An 18,150-nucleotide genomic window follows, 5' to 3' on the forward strand; every position below is an offset into this window, starting at 1 on the left:
TGCCAAGTAACAGAAGAGTGAATTTTTCCAATAAGAGTTTACTATGTGCAAGGCACTGATCATAGCCCATTATTTGTCTTCAAAAATACATGTTCTTCCCTTCTTCTGTTTTATTTAGAGTGACAATGTGCCCCAAAAAACAAAACAAAAAAACACATTCCTCACTTCTCTAGTAGAGTACATTCAGGCCACTAAAATGTGAGAGAAACTGTTCTGAGTGAAGTTAGCACACACTCCTTTTTCCCTTCCCTGCTTTACCCTTCCTGCTGCCTAGAATGCAGATGTAATGGCTGGGGCTCTTGTCGCCGTCTTTAGCCCATGAAAGGACCTTAGAAACACACAAGCCAAACACAGCAGAGCAATAACATAGACGTAATTGACAAATACTCATTTGTTCACTCAACATATTTCTAAGCTCTATTATGTACCAGGCATTGTGATAGATCTACCACTGAACAAATGAGCAAAGGTCCCTGCCCTCAGAAGCTTATAACATAAGAGAAAACGGCAGTAATAGTGAATGTAATAAGTAATATATCAGATGACAAATGCTATTTTTTTAAAAAGAGAAAAGTAAGGCGGGCTGAGAATGCAGGGGAAAGGAGGGACTGCACTATAAAATTTAACAAACAAGTGAGTGAATGAGAAGTGCAGGAAGATCTAATAGGAGGCAGTTCACTCCAGTGAAACTACTTTGGGGAAGGGAACAGCATCACAAGATGGAGAAGAGATGTGGAGACCATTGGGTCGAGTTCAACCCTAACAGCTCCTTATTCCTCATCACCAGAAATGAGAGAACTGGACTCACAGGAAGACCAGTCCACCCTAGACGATCACTTGTAAACTGCCTTTTCTATCACTTTCGCAGTGAGGGCTTGCAGCTCAGGGAGTGGTGTGCCGGGACCTCCCCTCTCCACTCCGACCTGCGCAGTTCAGCTCTCAGTAAAGGCACATCTGGAGCTTCCACGTACGAGTGCATTTGAAGAAACAGTTCCGCTGCGGGAAATAAAAGGTGTGCGATGACTGTTTGGCAGTGGCAGTGGTGTGACGGTAGGCTGGGCCTCTCACATGTCTGCGCACTGTCTCTGTTTGCCACCCAGTATGAACTCAGTGAACTTTTTTGTGTGCTCGGTGAGCAAAAACTTTGCAGACTTCCAGAATCACTAGACTTGACAGTTGTCTCTCTTTACACGGCATTACTGCAGCTGCCAAGAATAGCTCCCCTCCGCCGAGCTTCCTGTTGTTCCCCTCCCCAGCTCCAAAATAAGAGAAGTTGCTTGGCAGTGATGTCATCGCCCCTGTCACCGCCTGCAGGGCATTCACATGCTGGCTATATTTAAGAGCCAGGCTTCGTGTTCAGTGACATGGAAATTGCCACCTTGTGAACCATCCCGGAAAGGCAAGGTTTAAAAACTTATTTTCTCCGAATAACCAGGTTACAAATTCTGCCTCTCACCAGGACGTCAAGCTGAGCAACGGGCCCCAGCCCTGGGCCCAGCTAACAGCAGCTGCTAATGTCAACCATTTCTCTCAAATAACACACACCCTGACATTCACTTAGTAGCAGCATCTCTCTTCCAATTGCCCTCCTTTCCTGGGCTCTTCTGTTATCCCTCAAAACCATTCTGTTGTATTTACTCCTCTAGACTTCTCTACCTACTTCTCATTAGAAAAGACAGCAAATGGGGCATTAATGAATGGTAAACACATTGCCTGCCCCACGGGTACTTACTGTAACTTTTAATGAGTGTTCTATCATATTTATTGGTTTTGATCATTTTATCTCCTCCTGCTTCCGTGCTTTGATGGGGAAAAGGATGAGCTAAAGCAATGTCTCAAACACTACCTTCTCCCTCTTCCCTCAGCAGCTGTGTATTTTTTGCATCTTGATGAGCCACCCAAGTCCATGTTTGGTGCACATTTTTCAGGAAACATCTGGCAGCAACTACTAATGGCTCTGACGCTTAACCACTCAGTGTGGGCACGTGCTTCAAAATGCAGATGTTCGTGCAAATATACCTTGCTGCTTATTCCCTAAAAATTTTAGTTCATCAACAAAATCTGAGTCTTTGATTGGATTCTGGAATCAGAGAAAATAAACAAGCATGTGGCTTTCTCCCTTGTACACAGTTGCTTTAAGAGACGCCGCTCTATCTGTTCCTGTCCATCATTTCCATATGGAAAAATACCTAGGAAACTTGTATTGGTTGCAAAATGCTGAAAGGCTTGTGGAAGAAGTGATACGGCTCCACTGTTCATGGCATTTGAGAAGGTGCTTCCACAAATATAAGTTCAGATGGTAACACATTGGTATTTCCATTCTCCTACCTGTAGGGGATTCCCACATTTGTACTCACATAAGAAAAATCAGCTGGAAAATCATTCAGACCACAGATCCCTTCACCTTTCACAGTTGCAAAAAGCAGAAGCTAAGAGGTGATGAATGATGACAGAACCGGCTCAGGCTCTAGTGGGCAGGTCCTCCAGCCTCAGCCTGGGGCCAGAACAACACACAGCGTGTGCCATTAAAGCGTTCACACACTTTGCCCTGTGATCCCACTGCTGGGAATACATACTGGGCAATGAAACTGGCAGAGGGAAAACGAGCTACAGACATGAGGAGAGCATTTCAACCTTTGCTACAATCTCAAAATCCAGAAGCAACCGAAACACTAACCTCTGAGAAAACTGCTAAGTAAACTGTGGTGTGCTAGTCGGCCACTAAGCATGACACCTAGTCCTGGCCGGTGGCTCAGTTGGTGGGAGCGTTGTCTCATACACCAGAAAGGTTGCAGGTTCAATTCCCGATTAAGGCACATGCCTGGGTTGCAGGTGTGATCTCAGGTCGAGGCGTGTACAGGAGGCAACTGATCGATGTTTTTCTCACATTGATGTTTCTCTATCTCTCTCCCTTCCTCTCTCTCTAAAATCAAAAAAACATACCCTGAGTGAGAATTTTTTTTTTAAATGACATCAAAGTAGGCTATCAAGTGAGAACTCTTTCTTGAAAAAGATTTTGACAACATGAATCAAGAGCTTTTATGGACACTCACTCCTTCTAATATAAGAGCTCCACTTCTAGGAATCTAGAGTAAGGAAACTTACTAAAGTGTGTGTGTGTGTGTGTGTGTGTGTGTGTGTGTGTGTGTGTGTGTGTTTTCATGGGAAAACTTCTCCGAAAAGGGGGAACAGGAGAAATGGTTAAGGAAACCACTGTGTGAGAAACACGGGCATATCTGAACAGATTTCAATGGCCATCCAAAGTGATATCCATATAAGAGAATAACATCAGAAAAGGTTTATGATATTGCTTTTCAAAGAAGATCATCAACTTATAGATTCAGAATGATTTGGGTTATGTAATATGAATAAGTGAATGTATACATAACCTGGGATCTAGTGCCTCATAAATAATAAAACACAGTAAAAATAATTGTGTCCTGATAGTTTTCTTCTTTAAACTTTACTGTTCTTCCCAGACTTGTGGGTTGTAATTTGTGCATTACTTTTATATTCTGGAAAGAAAAAAAAATGTCTCTATATAGACATAATTTGAAATCTACATATAAATGCAAGAAAACATAACATACCCCTAGCCAGCACTAGCTGGTTTTGCTCAGTGGATAGAGCATCAGCCTGTGGACTGAAGGGCCCCAGGTTCAATTCTGGTCAAGGGCACATGCCCGGGTTGCAGGCTCGATCCCCAGTGGGGCGCATGCAGGAGGTGGCCGATCAATGATTCTCTCTCATCATTGATGTTTCTATCTCTCTCTACCTCTCCCTTCCTCTCTAAAATCAATAAAAATAAATTTAATTTTTAAAAAAAAGAAAACACAAAATAATTGAATAAAAATTGCAGGTACACACTCATGGTTCTGTAACTGTGTAAAAATTGTAGTTAAATGGACTAACAGTGGAAATAATCGCCATGCTAGGGTTGTGAGATTTGGGGCTCTTTTCTCCACTTCAGATTATTATATTGGTTTTACAACTTAAAGGTAATAGTTTAAAACATGAAAACAAGAGCTTTCTCGAGAAATCTCCAGCTGGCCAATCATGGCAGAACTCTGTCCTCAAAGCCCACTTGTGTGCACCTTAACCTGAACGTATTCAGCTAAGTGTTGGGTGAGCAAAGCCAGGTGCAGGACAATGTGCTGGCGCTGAAAGCTCACATACTGATCCTTTGAAACCCACCAAAAGCAAGCCTACATGTTGTTTACAGTCCACTTAAAAATAAAGTCGAAAATAAAAATGACAAATGTTAATAGTGCTCGTTCTTGTACTGGGTCACAGCATTTTTCATATTTTTCAAACAAACCAACAAGCAAACACTAACTCCCAACTCAGTTCTGAGATAAATATCACAAGTACCTTCATCTAAGAGCCCCAGGGATCTCGAATAATTGAACTTACCCTTTCGGATCATTATTCGCATTCTGTTTGAGCCCTTGCTACTCCAATGTGGTCTAGGAAGCAGCAGCGCCAGCATCACTCACTCTGGGACTAGAGATACCTACCAGGCCCCTCCCAGACCTGCAGAAACAGAGTCTGAAGTCGACCAGGATCCCAGGTGCGCTTGAGAAGTGCTGCACTAAACCACCAGTTGTCAACCTTGATGCACACTGGAATTACCTGAGCATGTGGGTCTCACGACAGATTCTGACTTAATTGGTCTGGAGGGCAGCCTGGACATAGTTTTTAAAAGCTCCCCTGGTGTCTGTAATGTATAGCAAAGCCTAAGCAAGGCTTTTAGTTCTTCAACCCAGAGAACTCTTTGTTAGAAAGTTAGTTACATCTGAGCAATAGCAGGCTAGATGAACTCCAGAAAATGAGTCTTTGCAGCCCTGAATAGAAGAATAATTTACTTCCACAAAACGAATAATAATCATGGCAGGCTTTTACTAAGCACTTACTCGGGCACTCACTGTGCGTGGCACTTTGCATGCATCAGCTCTTGCATGTATCTATAAAGGAGAGACTACTATTATCCCAGTTTTCTAGACAAGAAGCATTAGGCATAAAATGACCATCGGACACCACACAACCAGAAGGGGCACGTACGTGATCCTCAGAGAGAGTGCCTCCTTAAACTTTGCACCCTCAGGCCTCTCTCACCTTTCCCCAGGTCCCATCCTTGAGTAGGGCTCAAGTCCAAGGCTTTCCCCACACCATTACACTACACTTCCTTTAACAATGGCCACCTCAACTGGAGCATAAGGAATTGTCAGTCAAAGGTTAAAATCTGTGTTTATACATCCCTCTCTTGACTTTCAACACCTAGAAATGAGAGTCAGCTGCATCCTGTTTATCTCTTTTATAGGTTTAATATGAAATAGATATTTGATGAGTCAATGAATAAATGAGTATTAACTAACCATCTGTCTTCACTCAATTTTGGTAGCATGAGACTTCAGGAAACCTCCGAAGCCATCTTGTCTCCTGCCCTGCCACATGTGTCTAGCACTCATTCTAGTTCCACCCCACGTACTCAATTCTCCTTGGCTGCTCTGGTGTAAGTCATTCAAGACCCATCAGCTGCTGACAGGACGCAATGATGAAGAGCACAACTCACTCAGCGATGAGACTCTGCCAAGCGAGAGAGCCAGCCACCTGGGGGGAGCAAGCTTCATGCCCAAGGATAAGTAAGAGACTGGAGAACCAGAGTGGGCTGGGACGCACAGTAGGAGCTCAACAGGTAATATAATGTGGTCAGGGTTCAGTCTCTAGTTAAAAACTCTAAAAGAGTGAGGCAGCTGAAAAGGGGTCATGCCCAACCAGTGTGCTCAGCTGGTTGAGTATCATCCCATGCACCAAGAGGTTGCCAGTTCGATTCCCAGTGAGGGCACATGCCCGGGGTTGCAGGTTTGATCCCTAGTAGGGGGCCTGCAGGAGACACCAATCCCATGTTTCTCTCTCATCGATGTTTCTATCCCTCTCCCTTCCTCTCTCCCTCTCTCTCTTAAAAAAAAAATCAATAAAACATTTTTTTAAAATGTGATGAGGAGACGAGCCCACTCAGGGAACATCTGCTGCCATTGCCTACCCAGCACTGTCTGATGGCAGGAGCCCCAGATTTTCCTCTTAAGGGTAAATGTCCCCTATAGGTAGGTTATATTAGCTATGAAATTAAAAAAAGAAAATGGACCAGAAAGCTCCTAAACACAAAATTCTGACAGTACATTAGCAAATGGTGTTGAAAATGAGAACACTGGGGAAAGAACTAAAAGCAATGATTCTCACTGGGGACCCACACTGCCTTCTAGAGGTGTAGACATGGTCATTTTACAAGTTCCCCTGGTGGGTGTAATGTATAGCAAAGTCTAAGCAAGGCAGAGGAGTGCAGACACTACTGCACGTCACAATGATGACAGGGTGCTTCCAGCATTCACTGCGTAAGGCCAGGAATACTCACTGTCCTGAGAGGCCAAGGCATTCCCAAACCAAGAGCAACCCACATCCTGCCATACTTTCAACTGTCCTGATGGCTCTCCATGTAGGTGAAATACTTGTTCATAATCTCAGCCTACAATCTACTTCATTTACTCTACACTGAATATATGAGTTTTTACCCCAGAGTCCACCCAGACTCTGTGCTTTCATTTTCTGTACTGCTTATAAAGAATGACTTCCGACCTTCTTACTGCCTATAAATCCAAACTTATGCATTATAAGTAGGTGCAAGCCATTAACCTCCACATGTTTTCTACAAAGGCATGCCCGGCCAATATATACTGAAACCTGCTTTCTATTATAAATTACTTTCCTTTTCTTTCTTTCATGTTAGAGTTAGGCTGTTGTACCCATTTTTTAAAAGTTAGTTACGTAGGCAGGTTATATTGGCTATGAATTTCATTCCAGGATAGTAAAGGGGTAGCTCATTACCAAATATTTTTATAAAAAAAGAAATACGGGTTCTGCTGAGACTGAGAACTATGCATCTAATGATGCCAAAGTCGCTGGAGTCAATGCCTGCTAATGCAGTCAGATTACTATTGTGCACTAAGATCCAAACAAGGAAAGACACAAGAGAGAACACAGTGCAGGGACATTGGACAACAGGTTAGAGTGGCTGACGTTGATCTCACTGAGCACAGCTGCCTCGAGGGAGAGCACAGTGCCTTTACTTTGGGAAATCGGCAGAGCCCACCTGTGATGGGGAGGCGAGCCCACTGCAGGGAACATCTGCTGCCTCTGCCTCCCCAGCACTCAGCCCCCGTCTGATGGCAGGAACCAGATTTTCCTCTTGAGGGAAGGAGTCTGTCCCTGTAGTCAGTGAGGAAAAGTCAGCCACCCCCTGGCTCCAGGCGGGGCATTGACCCAGGCCACACAGCAAGAATATCACATCCCACTGGGGAAATGTGAGTGAATCCAAGACTCTCCGGAGCATTCGGGGAGAAGCGCTCCTTCCCCAGGGGTTGCCACGCTGACGGGACTTATGCCTGGAGCTGCTTGGGGCCTCTGGTCGTCACACGAGAAGAGCAGGCCTAACAAGGAAGCTGCCACCAAGGGACAGAGAGGGGAGGCGTGGAATGACACGGGTCCTGCCTGCCCCCTGAGCCCCCAGATCCAGCTGGGTAGACAGCTAGGTCTTCTCCTAAACTTTTAAGTTCCATGAGCCAATCAACCGCACTTTTCCATGAGCCAGTTTAGGTGGGCTTCCGTCACCTGCTACTAGTAGTTCTCACTATCTACCTACACTACGTGGTAAGACTTAAATGCATGGCTGCGGGATTTGCAGAAAGCTCCAATTCCCCAAAAGTGACCAGAATCTAGTCTTAGGGCAGGTGATGACCATTAGCAGGTCCAAAGCTAAGGTCACTGTGACTGCATTGTGCTAAGAGAAGAAGAGCCATCGAGATGTTGAAAAAGCTAGCAATCCCCAAAATGAGACTCAGACCAAGTGAATGTCACTGCCCCATGGTCCATCTGCTCCTTCATTTCACCAACATTGCAGAGCACCTGCTGTGGCCGGGCATTGCGTTAGTCACAAGGGAAACAAACAAGGTGAGCACAAAAGCATGGTCTCTGCCCTTGTGGAGTTTAGTCTGAAAGGAAAGACAATACACTCAAAGCTGCCAATACTACTACAGTGGAACCTCGTTTCTGGAACACCTCCCATCTCAAACAACTCGCTTCTCAACCTGACAACCCTTCCACACTGATACCTGTATGATCAGTTACGGATCTCTCAGGTGACAGAAAAGAATGCGCGAATATGAGTCAGTTTGCCACTGTTAAAATCTCAGGATATTATTTTGTGAATATTTTCATGGTTTTTTTTGCTTTTGTTGCTGCTTATAATTATTGCAAATTTTCATTTTTTACTGTACATTTCCTTTCCTTTTCATCTCTCAGGTGACAAAGAAAAGAATACGCGATATGAGTCAATTTGCCACTGTTAAAATCTCAGGATATTATGTTGTGAATATTTCCATGGTTTTTTTGCTTTTGTTGTTGCTTATAATTATTGCAAATTTTCATTTTTTTTACTGTACATTTCCTTTCCTTTTTGCTAAATTTACATTTCATGTCCTTTTTGTTTTTTAAAAGTGTTTCTTTATAAACAATAGACATGTACTGTATATAAGAAAGGCTAAAACAGGGAATTACTTGGGGGTCTGGAAAGGATTAATTCAATTTACATTATTTCTAATGAAAAAAAATGATTCGGTTTCGAACAGACTCCCAGAATGAATTAAGTTTGAGAAACCAGGTTCCACTGTACTGTGGAGGGATACTAGGTCCCATGGAAGGACAGCAGAGGGGGACCTGACCTACGCCATGGCCAGGCAGGAGATGGTGGGCACAGCCTTCTGTATCCAGGAGTGCTCAGGATGTAACAGGAAACAGAAAATCCAACTCAAAATGGCATAAATAGCAAGGGGGATTTACTGGTCCATTTAAGTGGGAAATATGGCTTCAAGGGGAGACTGATTCAGCAGCATGTGGATGTCATCAAACCCAGGTCCCTCACCCCATCCCTCTCCGTCCCATGCTGCAGCATCAGCTCACCTCAAGGCTGTCTCCCTCATGGTGGTAAAATGAATAAAGCAGGTCCAGCCTTTACACCCTCATAGCTTTGGTCCAGAAAATGGAGCCATCCTAGACACCCACGACCAAGGGACCATCTTCCTCTAAAGTCCCAGCAAACCTCCAACCAGGTCTCCCTGGCCTGAACTAGACCACGTGCCCATTGTCTGAAGCGAGTCCAATGACCACACCTAGCTGAACCCATCACTGTAGAAAGGAGGCAGAATTATCTTGACCAAATTAGACAAGATAGGGCTGAACCTCAGTGCTCGGGAGACTTCAACCCCCACCACCAACCAAGAAAAAAGAGAAAAAAAAAATCAAGCCATGGCGGGTCCTCCAGTGCGAGAGAAATGTGGAGGGGCTCTCAGAAAGACAGTACAGTGTCCACCACAGCAACTCCTCTTCCAGCGAAAGAGCCTGCTCTTCCTCCCAGCTCTCTGTCCACAAACCTGGGCTTTCTGAATCAGGCAATACAGCAAATGATAATTTTCTCAAAGACACATAGATAAAAACTGGGCCTTCTTTCTGCTCTCCACTCAACCTGAGAGCAAAGTTTCATTTTGTTTTATACACCAACAAAATGAACAGGTTTGAGGTATTCCTCCAGAGCACATTTCTTTTACCAGACAGAACTGAACAATGGGGACTTCTTTTAAAAACCCGGCAAACCTCCCTTCTCCAGGCTCCTGTGCAGCACTGCCACCTTGGCGTTGAGCCTTCCCGAGCCGTTTCCACTGCTCACCAGCACTAACACAGGGATGGTACATGCTTCCCACCACTCCCTCTCCCCATGTCCATGGCAGACATTGCTAATCAATAGATGCACTTCTTGCTGAGCCCCGATGAGACCCCAGAACCCCCACAACTGCTCTCGCCTTGGTTGGCAGCAGGATGAGGCCTACCAGTTCTCCCCGCGGAGCATGCATTACATCAGGGGAGCTGGCAGGGGAAAGGCCCAGGCTCTCGGTTCCGAAGGCCCCCCTAACCCAGGACAGGCTCAGATTCCAAGCCCATGTTTGACTTTCTCAACTCTGACCATTCACTTCTTGTGATAAAAAAAAGAAACATAATCAATGTCAATAGATGGACACTGGAGAAATTTACTGTCCTTTTTCACAGAAGGCATATCCTTCATATTTCTCTAATAAATTTTTTAAAGGCGGAGACTGAGCCTTAGGGCAGACACTGAGATTTAAAGCCTTCATAGAAAGCCAATAAAGGCGTCCCAGGGGGCTGGACGGAGTGATGTGCGCTGAGCATCTAGGACCCTTGGTCCAGCCTTCCCTTACCACTGTGCAGCATGGTCCTGTCGCACATGCAGGACACTGTCACAGCAATCACTGCTCAGCAGCCCAACAGGGAAACATAAACAAAGGGACACATGCTGGGCAGGCAGGGCTAGAAAAATACACCAGGAGGAGCTGAGGTCAGATGAAGGCCAGTGGCAACAAGTTCCAACATGCTTGTTGCAGCGGGAAGCTGGGACAGGAAAGAACCCACAGATCTGGCCTACCCTCCACATCCCGAGGCACCCATGGGCAAGGCAGTGGCTAAGAAGGAAGCAGGGGCCTTCCTCTGAGCATTCATGACAGACCCAAGCTGCACTGACTGCTTGAGGAGCATCAGCGCATGTAATCTTCCACACAATCCTCCGAGGAAGCAGAACCGGCATGATGTATCTGCCCACCTGGGGACCTGGCGAGGCCATTAACCATGCCTTCTGCTCCCTCCTGGCCACAACATGCCCAGTGAAGAGCCTCCCTCAATGCTATAGAAGGCGTCAGGAGAAAGGGGTCTCTTCTCTGTGGATCCTGCATGAGGCTTGGTGCCAGCAAAGGCCATCTTTGCAGCTGTGTGCAGAGGCCCACCTAAGAAGGAGACAATACCTAGAGGGCCAGAGCCAAGGGCAGGGGTGGGAGGAGAGCAAGACCTCACAGAGCACCTGGGCCCAGCGACGCCTGGAGAGAGATCAGTTAGTTACAGCAACACAAAATTCCCCTGCTGACCTAAGCTAAACTGGTTTGGGTTTCTACTGCCAAAAGCATATTAATATTAGCTAAGACTATTATGTCAGGACACAGGTGCACAGCATCCTTACATGAAGTTTGGAAGGGGCCATGCCACCCACCTCCTCTTATATTTTTAAACAGACAAAGACCCAGAGGCTCAGACGGGGAAAGGGAATAGCTCTGGTCACACAACTGGCAACAGGTTCTTGCTAGCGCACCAGTGTGACAAAGAATGACAGTAAGGCTGGTCCCAACATGAGAGACAGGAAAAAAGGCCTTGAGCAGGGCTCTGTCACACAATCTAGGGGGGTGTTCACATCCGTGATGAGTCACAACAAACTGCAAGTCTCTCTGGGAAGGTGGCAGGTTGACTGTTGAGGGAGCACAGAGAAAACACCACTTGCTCCAATCCCCTAACATCCCAACTAGGAAGCCTCGTTAGTCAGGACTCCGGATACAAAAGAGAGGAGACCAGTGATGAACTGGTTCAAGTTACAAAAGGAACTTATTGGCTCACATAACTGCCAAGTCCAGAGGGAAAAATAGCTTCAGGAACGACTGGATCCAGGAGCTCAAATGGGATCAGGACCTGTGGGTTTCTCTCTTCATCTATCCCTCTATTTCTCCACTGTGTTGTCACCATGGGGAGGTCAGCATCTTCCCACACAGTAGCAGACAGCTGCCAACAGCTCCTGGCTTACTCCATATCCCCTCAAGAATGCTGTAATCGGCTCATCAGATCAGCCTGGCCGCAGGCCCTTCTTTAACTCGATCATGATGGCCAAGGGATGGGACAAGCTGACCGTCCGGGCCTGGATCATCTGGCCTGCTCTGGAACCCGGGCAGGCAGTGGTAGAGTCAGTTGCACCAAACTACATGTGCAGAATGGGGATGAGGAAGAACCGGCCAGGAGAGATCAGGGTAGTGTCTGTCCCAAGGCGAAACAGAAGCATGGTGGATGTGGTAGGTAACCTCCAAGATGGCACCCAATGACCCCACCCCACCCACCTCTTGGCACGCACACTCATGTGTAGATTCTCCCACATGAACAAGGTTGATCTGTGTGACAATGGAATGCAGCATTCCGAAGTAATTGTGTCTCATTTCCAAGACCAGGTTATAAAAGAAACAGTGGCTACCATGTCAGGTGTATTCTCTAGCTTGAGTTACCCAAGAAGCCAGCTGCTGTGTTGTGAGCAGCCACGTGGAGAAAGCCTACAAGGCGGGGAGCTGAGCTCCTGGCAACAGCCACACGAGTAAGCTTAAAAGTGGCCCCTCCAGCCCTAACTGGCATTGCTCAGTGGTTAAGAGTGTCTGCCTAGCACCAGAGTGTCACGGGTTCAATTCCGAGGCAACCAATAGATCCAGTCTTTCCTGAAGCTATTTTTCCTCTGGGCTTTTCAGTTATGTGAGCCAATAAATTCCTTTTGTAGCTTGAGCCAGTTTGTTATTGGTCTCCTCTCATTTGTTTAGATGTCTCCCTCATATCAATGCTTCATTCTCCTCTCTCCCTTTCCTCCCTCCTTTCCTCCCTCCTTTTCACTCTCTAAAAATCAATGGAAAAAATATCCTCACTCCTCGGGTGAAGATTAAGAAGAATAAAAATTTAAAGGAGGCCCGTCCAGCCCCAGCCAAGTTTGCAGGTGACTACAGCTCTAGCCAACAGCTTGACTGCAACCTTGTGAGGCACTTAGAGCCAGGACCACCCAGCTGAGCCATCCCAGATTCCCAACTCACAGAAATTCTGGAGGATCATAAATGTTTGCTGTTTGAAGGTGCATGTTTAGAGCTGTTTTGTTACACAGCAAGAGATAACTGATACAATGAGCAGAAAGAAAAAATGTCTCCGCGGTAATGCACAACCCCATTCACTTGCTTCTCTCAAAGGTACCTCTCATGTCAACATGTGCCTTCACTCTGTGATCACCTCACTCATAGCCTGAGTTCTCTTAATTCAGTGGGAAACATGGCCATCGATTACTCAGGGAGCAAGGCTTAACCACCCTGAGCTGCCACCGATTGTAACGCCGCTGCCTCAGAAACCAGCAGCTGCTTGGGACACACAAGCACTGGCTGGTTATACTGCCCCAATCATGGTTGAGCCATGACAGCACGAAAGGAAAGGCATTAATTCTGAGCGAAAAGAGATGTGTAATAAAATGATGAACTTGTTCAGGGATGTTTTAGTTTTACAATTAGCATATACTCAGAACCAGTAAAACACTCATACACACAAACACACTCTTAGAATATAAGTCATTTCATTTTTTTATGTCTGAAATAGCCTAGTACTTAATTCTTTCTGCACCGCTGCTGTTAAAATATAACTTTTGATGTGGCAGGGTTTCTTAGTAATATAATTACCATACTGAAGAAAAATGATAATGATAGTTAACATTTATTGAGCATTTATGAAGCACATTTATTGAACTGACATATGGTCTCTCATTTTATTGTGCAACAACCCTAGGAAGTGGAGAGTTTTCTGATTCTCAATTTAAAACTAAGGAAATAGAGACATTAAGTAACTTGCTCAAGGTCATACAACTAATCAGCATTAGAGCCATAATCAGACCCCCACAGTCCAATGCCAGAATCCTCGCCACCAACCACTAGGCTAAACCACTGGCATTATGATACCTGCCACCTGAACACCTGTGACCCGAGAACAGGGTGCCCCAGTGCTCACACAGGCCTGGCCCAGCCTCGCTGCCCCACCCGGCCCCCACCTGAGAACACTGACAGCTGCTCCTTCTGTAGCAAGAAGAAAGCTTGACGGGCAGCAAAGATGAACTGTGCCTGGAACGTGTCAGCAGCTGGATTTTTCAAAACATACACATCCAGCCTCCCTGTTTGCTTTTTTTCCATTTTTTTTCCTGAAGTATTCGCTTATTTTACAAATGTTCCTTCTACCTGCAAACTGTGAACCTTCAGGTATCTTAAACTCTTAGCTCCCCATTGTTTAAATGAGGAGACTTCAGGTCATAACACTCCTTAGTTAAGAAAAATGTTTCTACTCCATTGCTGGGGAAAATTTTCCTAAGGATTACCACAGGCTAACATACACTTCCTGTAAAATACGCTTGCAACAGCTCGCTGGTGTTCAGAACCTTATGTACTTCCACGCAAGGTCCTCCCATGTGGGTAGCTTAGCCTCGCCAAGTTATAAATGGGGAAGTGCACACTTGTGAAGGTTAAGCAGTTCACCCAGAAACTTGCCATCTTCACACAATGGAGCTGACTTCGAACAAAATCCAAAGTGGCAGGGAATATAAGTCTGTCTTTCTCTGATGAATCAGAACCGCCTCTACAGACCGCAGCCTGTACTGTGAGCAAACACCATCGGAGCTGACTCCGAACAAAATCCAAAGTGGCAGGGAATACAAGTCTGTCTTTCTCTGATGAATCAGAACCGCTCTCTACAGACCGCAGCCTGTACTGTGAGCAAACACCATAACATGTGCCTTCACTCTGTGATCACCTCACTCATAGCCTGAGTTCTCTTAATTCAGTGGGAAACATGGCCATCGATTACTCAGGGAGCAAGGCTTAACCACCCTGAGCTGCCACCGATTGTAACGCCGCTGCCTCAGAAACCAGCAGCTGCTTGGGACACACAAGCACTGGCTGGTTATACTGCCCCAATCATGGTTGAGCCATGACAGCACGAAAGGAAAGGCATTAATTCTGAGCGAAAAGAGATGTGTAATAAAATGATGAACTTGTTCAGGGATGTTTTAGTTTTACAATTAGCATATACTCAGAACCAGTAAAACACTCATACATACAAACACACTCTTAGAATATAAGTCATTTCATTTTTTTATGTCTGAAATAGCCTAGTACTTAATTCTTTCTGCACCGCTGCTGTTAAAATATAACTTTTGATGTGGCAGGGTTTCTTAGTAATATAATTACCATACTGAAGAAAAATGATAATGATAGTTAACATTTATTGAGCATTTATGAAGCACATTTACATATGAGTTATTAAAGATGGCAGCCTGTGCACAACACAGAACCGTCTCCATGATGTAGAGTGAGTGTGTGTTAGACATGCCACCACCGTGCATTAAGGGAGGAAAGGAGGAAGGGAGGCGGGAGGGCAATGAAAAGCAGGTACACACATCCAGAGATGTGCGCATGCATGGGCAGCTCTGGAAACAGTACCATCGCCCATCCCCTGGGCAAACGTGGTCACTGGAGATTGCACACTGTAACCAGTTATACGCTTTGTATTCTGAAACATGTGTGTACATATTATTCAACATGTATTTGATAAAATATTAAAATTTCAAATGCATACATTTTATTGCTACTGGTCACAACACTTTTTAATTAAACTGTGTTGGTAAAGGTGTGCTTGGGCTTCAATAAGCCTCCCAGGCCCACCCCCGGTGTCTCTGCCCTCCTACCTTGCCAAGGCCTGGATCTTCATGATGTGCCGCTCCTCCTGCTCAGCCACCTTCTTCTTCAAGGTGTCGACCTCTTGCCGGAGGACAGCCGAGTGCTCCATCTCACCGTCCAGCAGGCTCCGCAGTGATCTGGAAGAGGAGGGCCCAACCATTCAGATGCTGTGAGCCCAGAGCCCATCGAGCCCAGGACACAGACATTTGGTCAAGACCTAATCATTCATTTTCCACAAGGCTACGCATAAGCCATAATCCTAATCTATCTCATTACAAATTCCTTTAAGGAGATACCAAACTCTGCTCAAAAGCCTCAATCATTAGGATGACCCCAGGGGACCCATCTGTGGTCTAGGCTCTGTGTCCCTATAGCCTGTGGGCAGCTGAAATCAAGAGAAACGGTGAGTTGAGCGAATCTCAGGCAAGCCCCTTCAGACATCCCAGCCAAAGGTGCAGCACATTCAACGGAGGCCACTATGTCCCAGCCACCTGAAGAAGAGAGTTAACAAAGGATGCCAGTTCAAACCAAAATAATCTGAGCCATCAAAATAGAACACAGGCTCAGATTACCTAACAGATGTCCATCCTCATTTCCACTCCTACTCACAAAACACACTTTAACCCTGACCCCTGCAGCCTCCAGGTTAAACAAGCATATAGAGAGTTTATAGAGCTATAGAGTTTGCACGTGTCATATTTTATTTATATCTGGAGTTTGTTAATCCTCCAAAACACGTGCACTTGTGAATCTGCCATCCTTGGTCTTAGACAGAGGCTCACCCAGAAATGAATGTAAGTTAGCACCTCGGAGTGAGCCACGCCTGGGTCTGCTGACCATCTACTTCACTGACCTCAAATGGCTATTTCTAGGAAGTATTTACTGACTCTGATGCATCTCCCTCCCAAATCTAGACGACACTTGCCCTGGGACATCGAAATATAAGCAAAAGTGTCTGACCTCCCACCCCCACCATTCACCACACTCTCCAAGACCGGTGAGAAAATTCCCCTCTTGGGCCTGGGACTCTGACACAAATCATGGGAGGAGAAGGAGAAGAAATTAACACACAGTGACTACTGTTTCTCACAAGGTAAGACAAAAACCTATGGCTTCTTCCATAACAGCTCCAGCTGGAGCAAGGAGAAATCCTGCAATGTCTACAGCCCCTTTGTTGAAAGTTTTCTTGGGGAAATCGTGCTGTCTAAAGATCCTGTTTTTAAAAATTCTCTTTTGTTTTAGAAATCATGCTTGTTTGCTTTTGTATGCTTTCATAAAGGATGAGGGAGAAGCTTGTCAAGCAGGGCCCAAAATAAGATTTAAAAAGGAGAATCATGATGACATGTCACCACGGAGTCTTAATTCCTGCTCTGAGTAAAGAATACGAGAGTGACATGAGCACACACTCACATGCGCGCGTGCACACATACAGGCACCCAACCCACCCCAACCCCCAGGGAGGCAGGCAAATCCCTCTCCTGACCACCTTGCAGCCTAGACAAGGTGCTGGCAGTCAAGAGGCTCCCATCAGGCAGCCAGGTGGTAGCGACATAGACGATACCTGCTTTTCAACAGGGAACAAAAGACAGCCCTTTGCCCTCTCAATGTCTGCACCTGAGCTTTTGGGAAAGTCAAAAGAATTCAAGTACCATGTTGCCAAAGTACCTGTTAATGGAAAAAACTTTAAGCCAAGTACTCCAAGTGCCTGGAACATGGCAGATAGGCCCTCAATTAAAGGTTACTCAAAAGACTGCTTCACTGGGTGACCGTTAAAGGGTACATGGGGTTCTTTTTACATGATGAAAATGTTCTAAAATTTTAGTGGTGATTCATATAGCTGTGAACATACTAAAACCATTGAGCTGTATGCTTTACATGGGTAAATTGTATGATATGTGAATTCTATCTCAATAAGGCTGTTTTTTAGTTTTAAAAAGATTGCTTTACCAAATCTTAAGCTTATTCTAAGGTAGTGCCATGAATGTATGGTTTTCATTCCTTGCTCACTCAGACTACAATATATATATTAAAGTGGTAATTCACAGACCAAAAAAGAATTACAAAATCATTGGTCACAATTTTGCCAATAAAGCAGAATTTTTTCATCTGTGATATTTTCTGTCCCAGAGGTAGAATGTCAAAGGACGAGGCCCTGCCTCGAGCCTGGATGTCAGGATACCTGTTCTCTTCCTCCAGCTCATCCTTCCGGTTCATCATGGCCACGATGGCTTGTCGCAGTTCACCTAGGAAGAAAGCACATCCACATTAGTCTGGGGGATCTCTCCTATTCGCTGTCCTCTCACCAACCACCAATCTGGGTTATGGGCTATTTATAGTGACTTGTCTACACAAGTTCCCTTTCCTTTTCAAAAATAATTCCTATACAACTCAAGTTATCCAATGGGCTCAGCTGCTCACTCTCATTAGCCACACAAAACAGAAGGACAGGATGGAATATGTGTGGAGTTGTCTCTTTGGTGAACCCTCAGCCGCCTGGAAAAAGCAGGCTTGTGGTTTCTAAGTGCTTCAAGGTCCCTGCTGCTGGACCACATCTGTTCTGAACAATGACATATTCCCAGTTACAGCTGCCCATCAACAGCGGATCAGACAGCAGACCGAGTGACACTTGGGTCCACACTGACATGGAAATCCTCAAGTTTACTAAGATACCTGGTTTTCTATAGTCAGCATATAGGCGACC

The 18,150-nt window shown here is 45.4% G+C and overlaps 1 protein-coding gene across 1 annotated transcript in view; it reads right to left on the reverse strand.

The window, feature by feature from the left end:
• The window catches only part of SNX29 (sorting nexin 29), a 353,151-nt gene that overhangs the window by 197,408 nt on the left and 137,593 nt on the right, over positions 1 to 18,150 (reverse strand). Inside the window, exons 15-16 of the mRNA XM_014544165.1 lie at positions 17,629 to 17,692; positions 15,458 to 15,586 (exon numbers count right to left, since the gene is read on the reverse strand). Of these exons, the coding sequence (XP_014399651.1) occupies positions 15,458 to 15,586; positions 17,629 to 17,692 (193 nt within the window). The remainder of the gene's footprint in view (positions 1 to 15,457; positions 15,587 to 17,628; positions 17,693 to 18,150) is intronic.

This window comes from Myotis brandtii, unplaced genomic scaffold (assembly GCF_000412655.1).
Source record: "Myotis brandtii unplaced genomic scaffold, ASM41265v1 scaffold355, whole genome shotgun sequence".
In the NCBI taxonomy this organism is placed as follows: domain Eukaryota; kingdom Metazoa; phylum Chordata; class Mammalia; order Chiroptera; family Vespertilionidae; genus Myotis; species Myotis brandtii.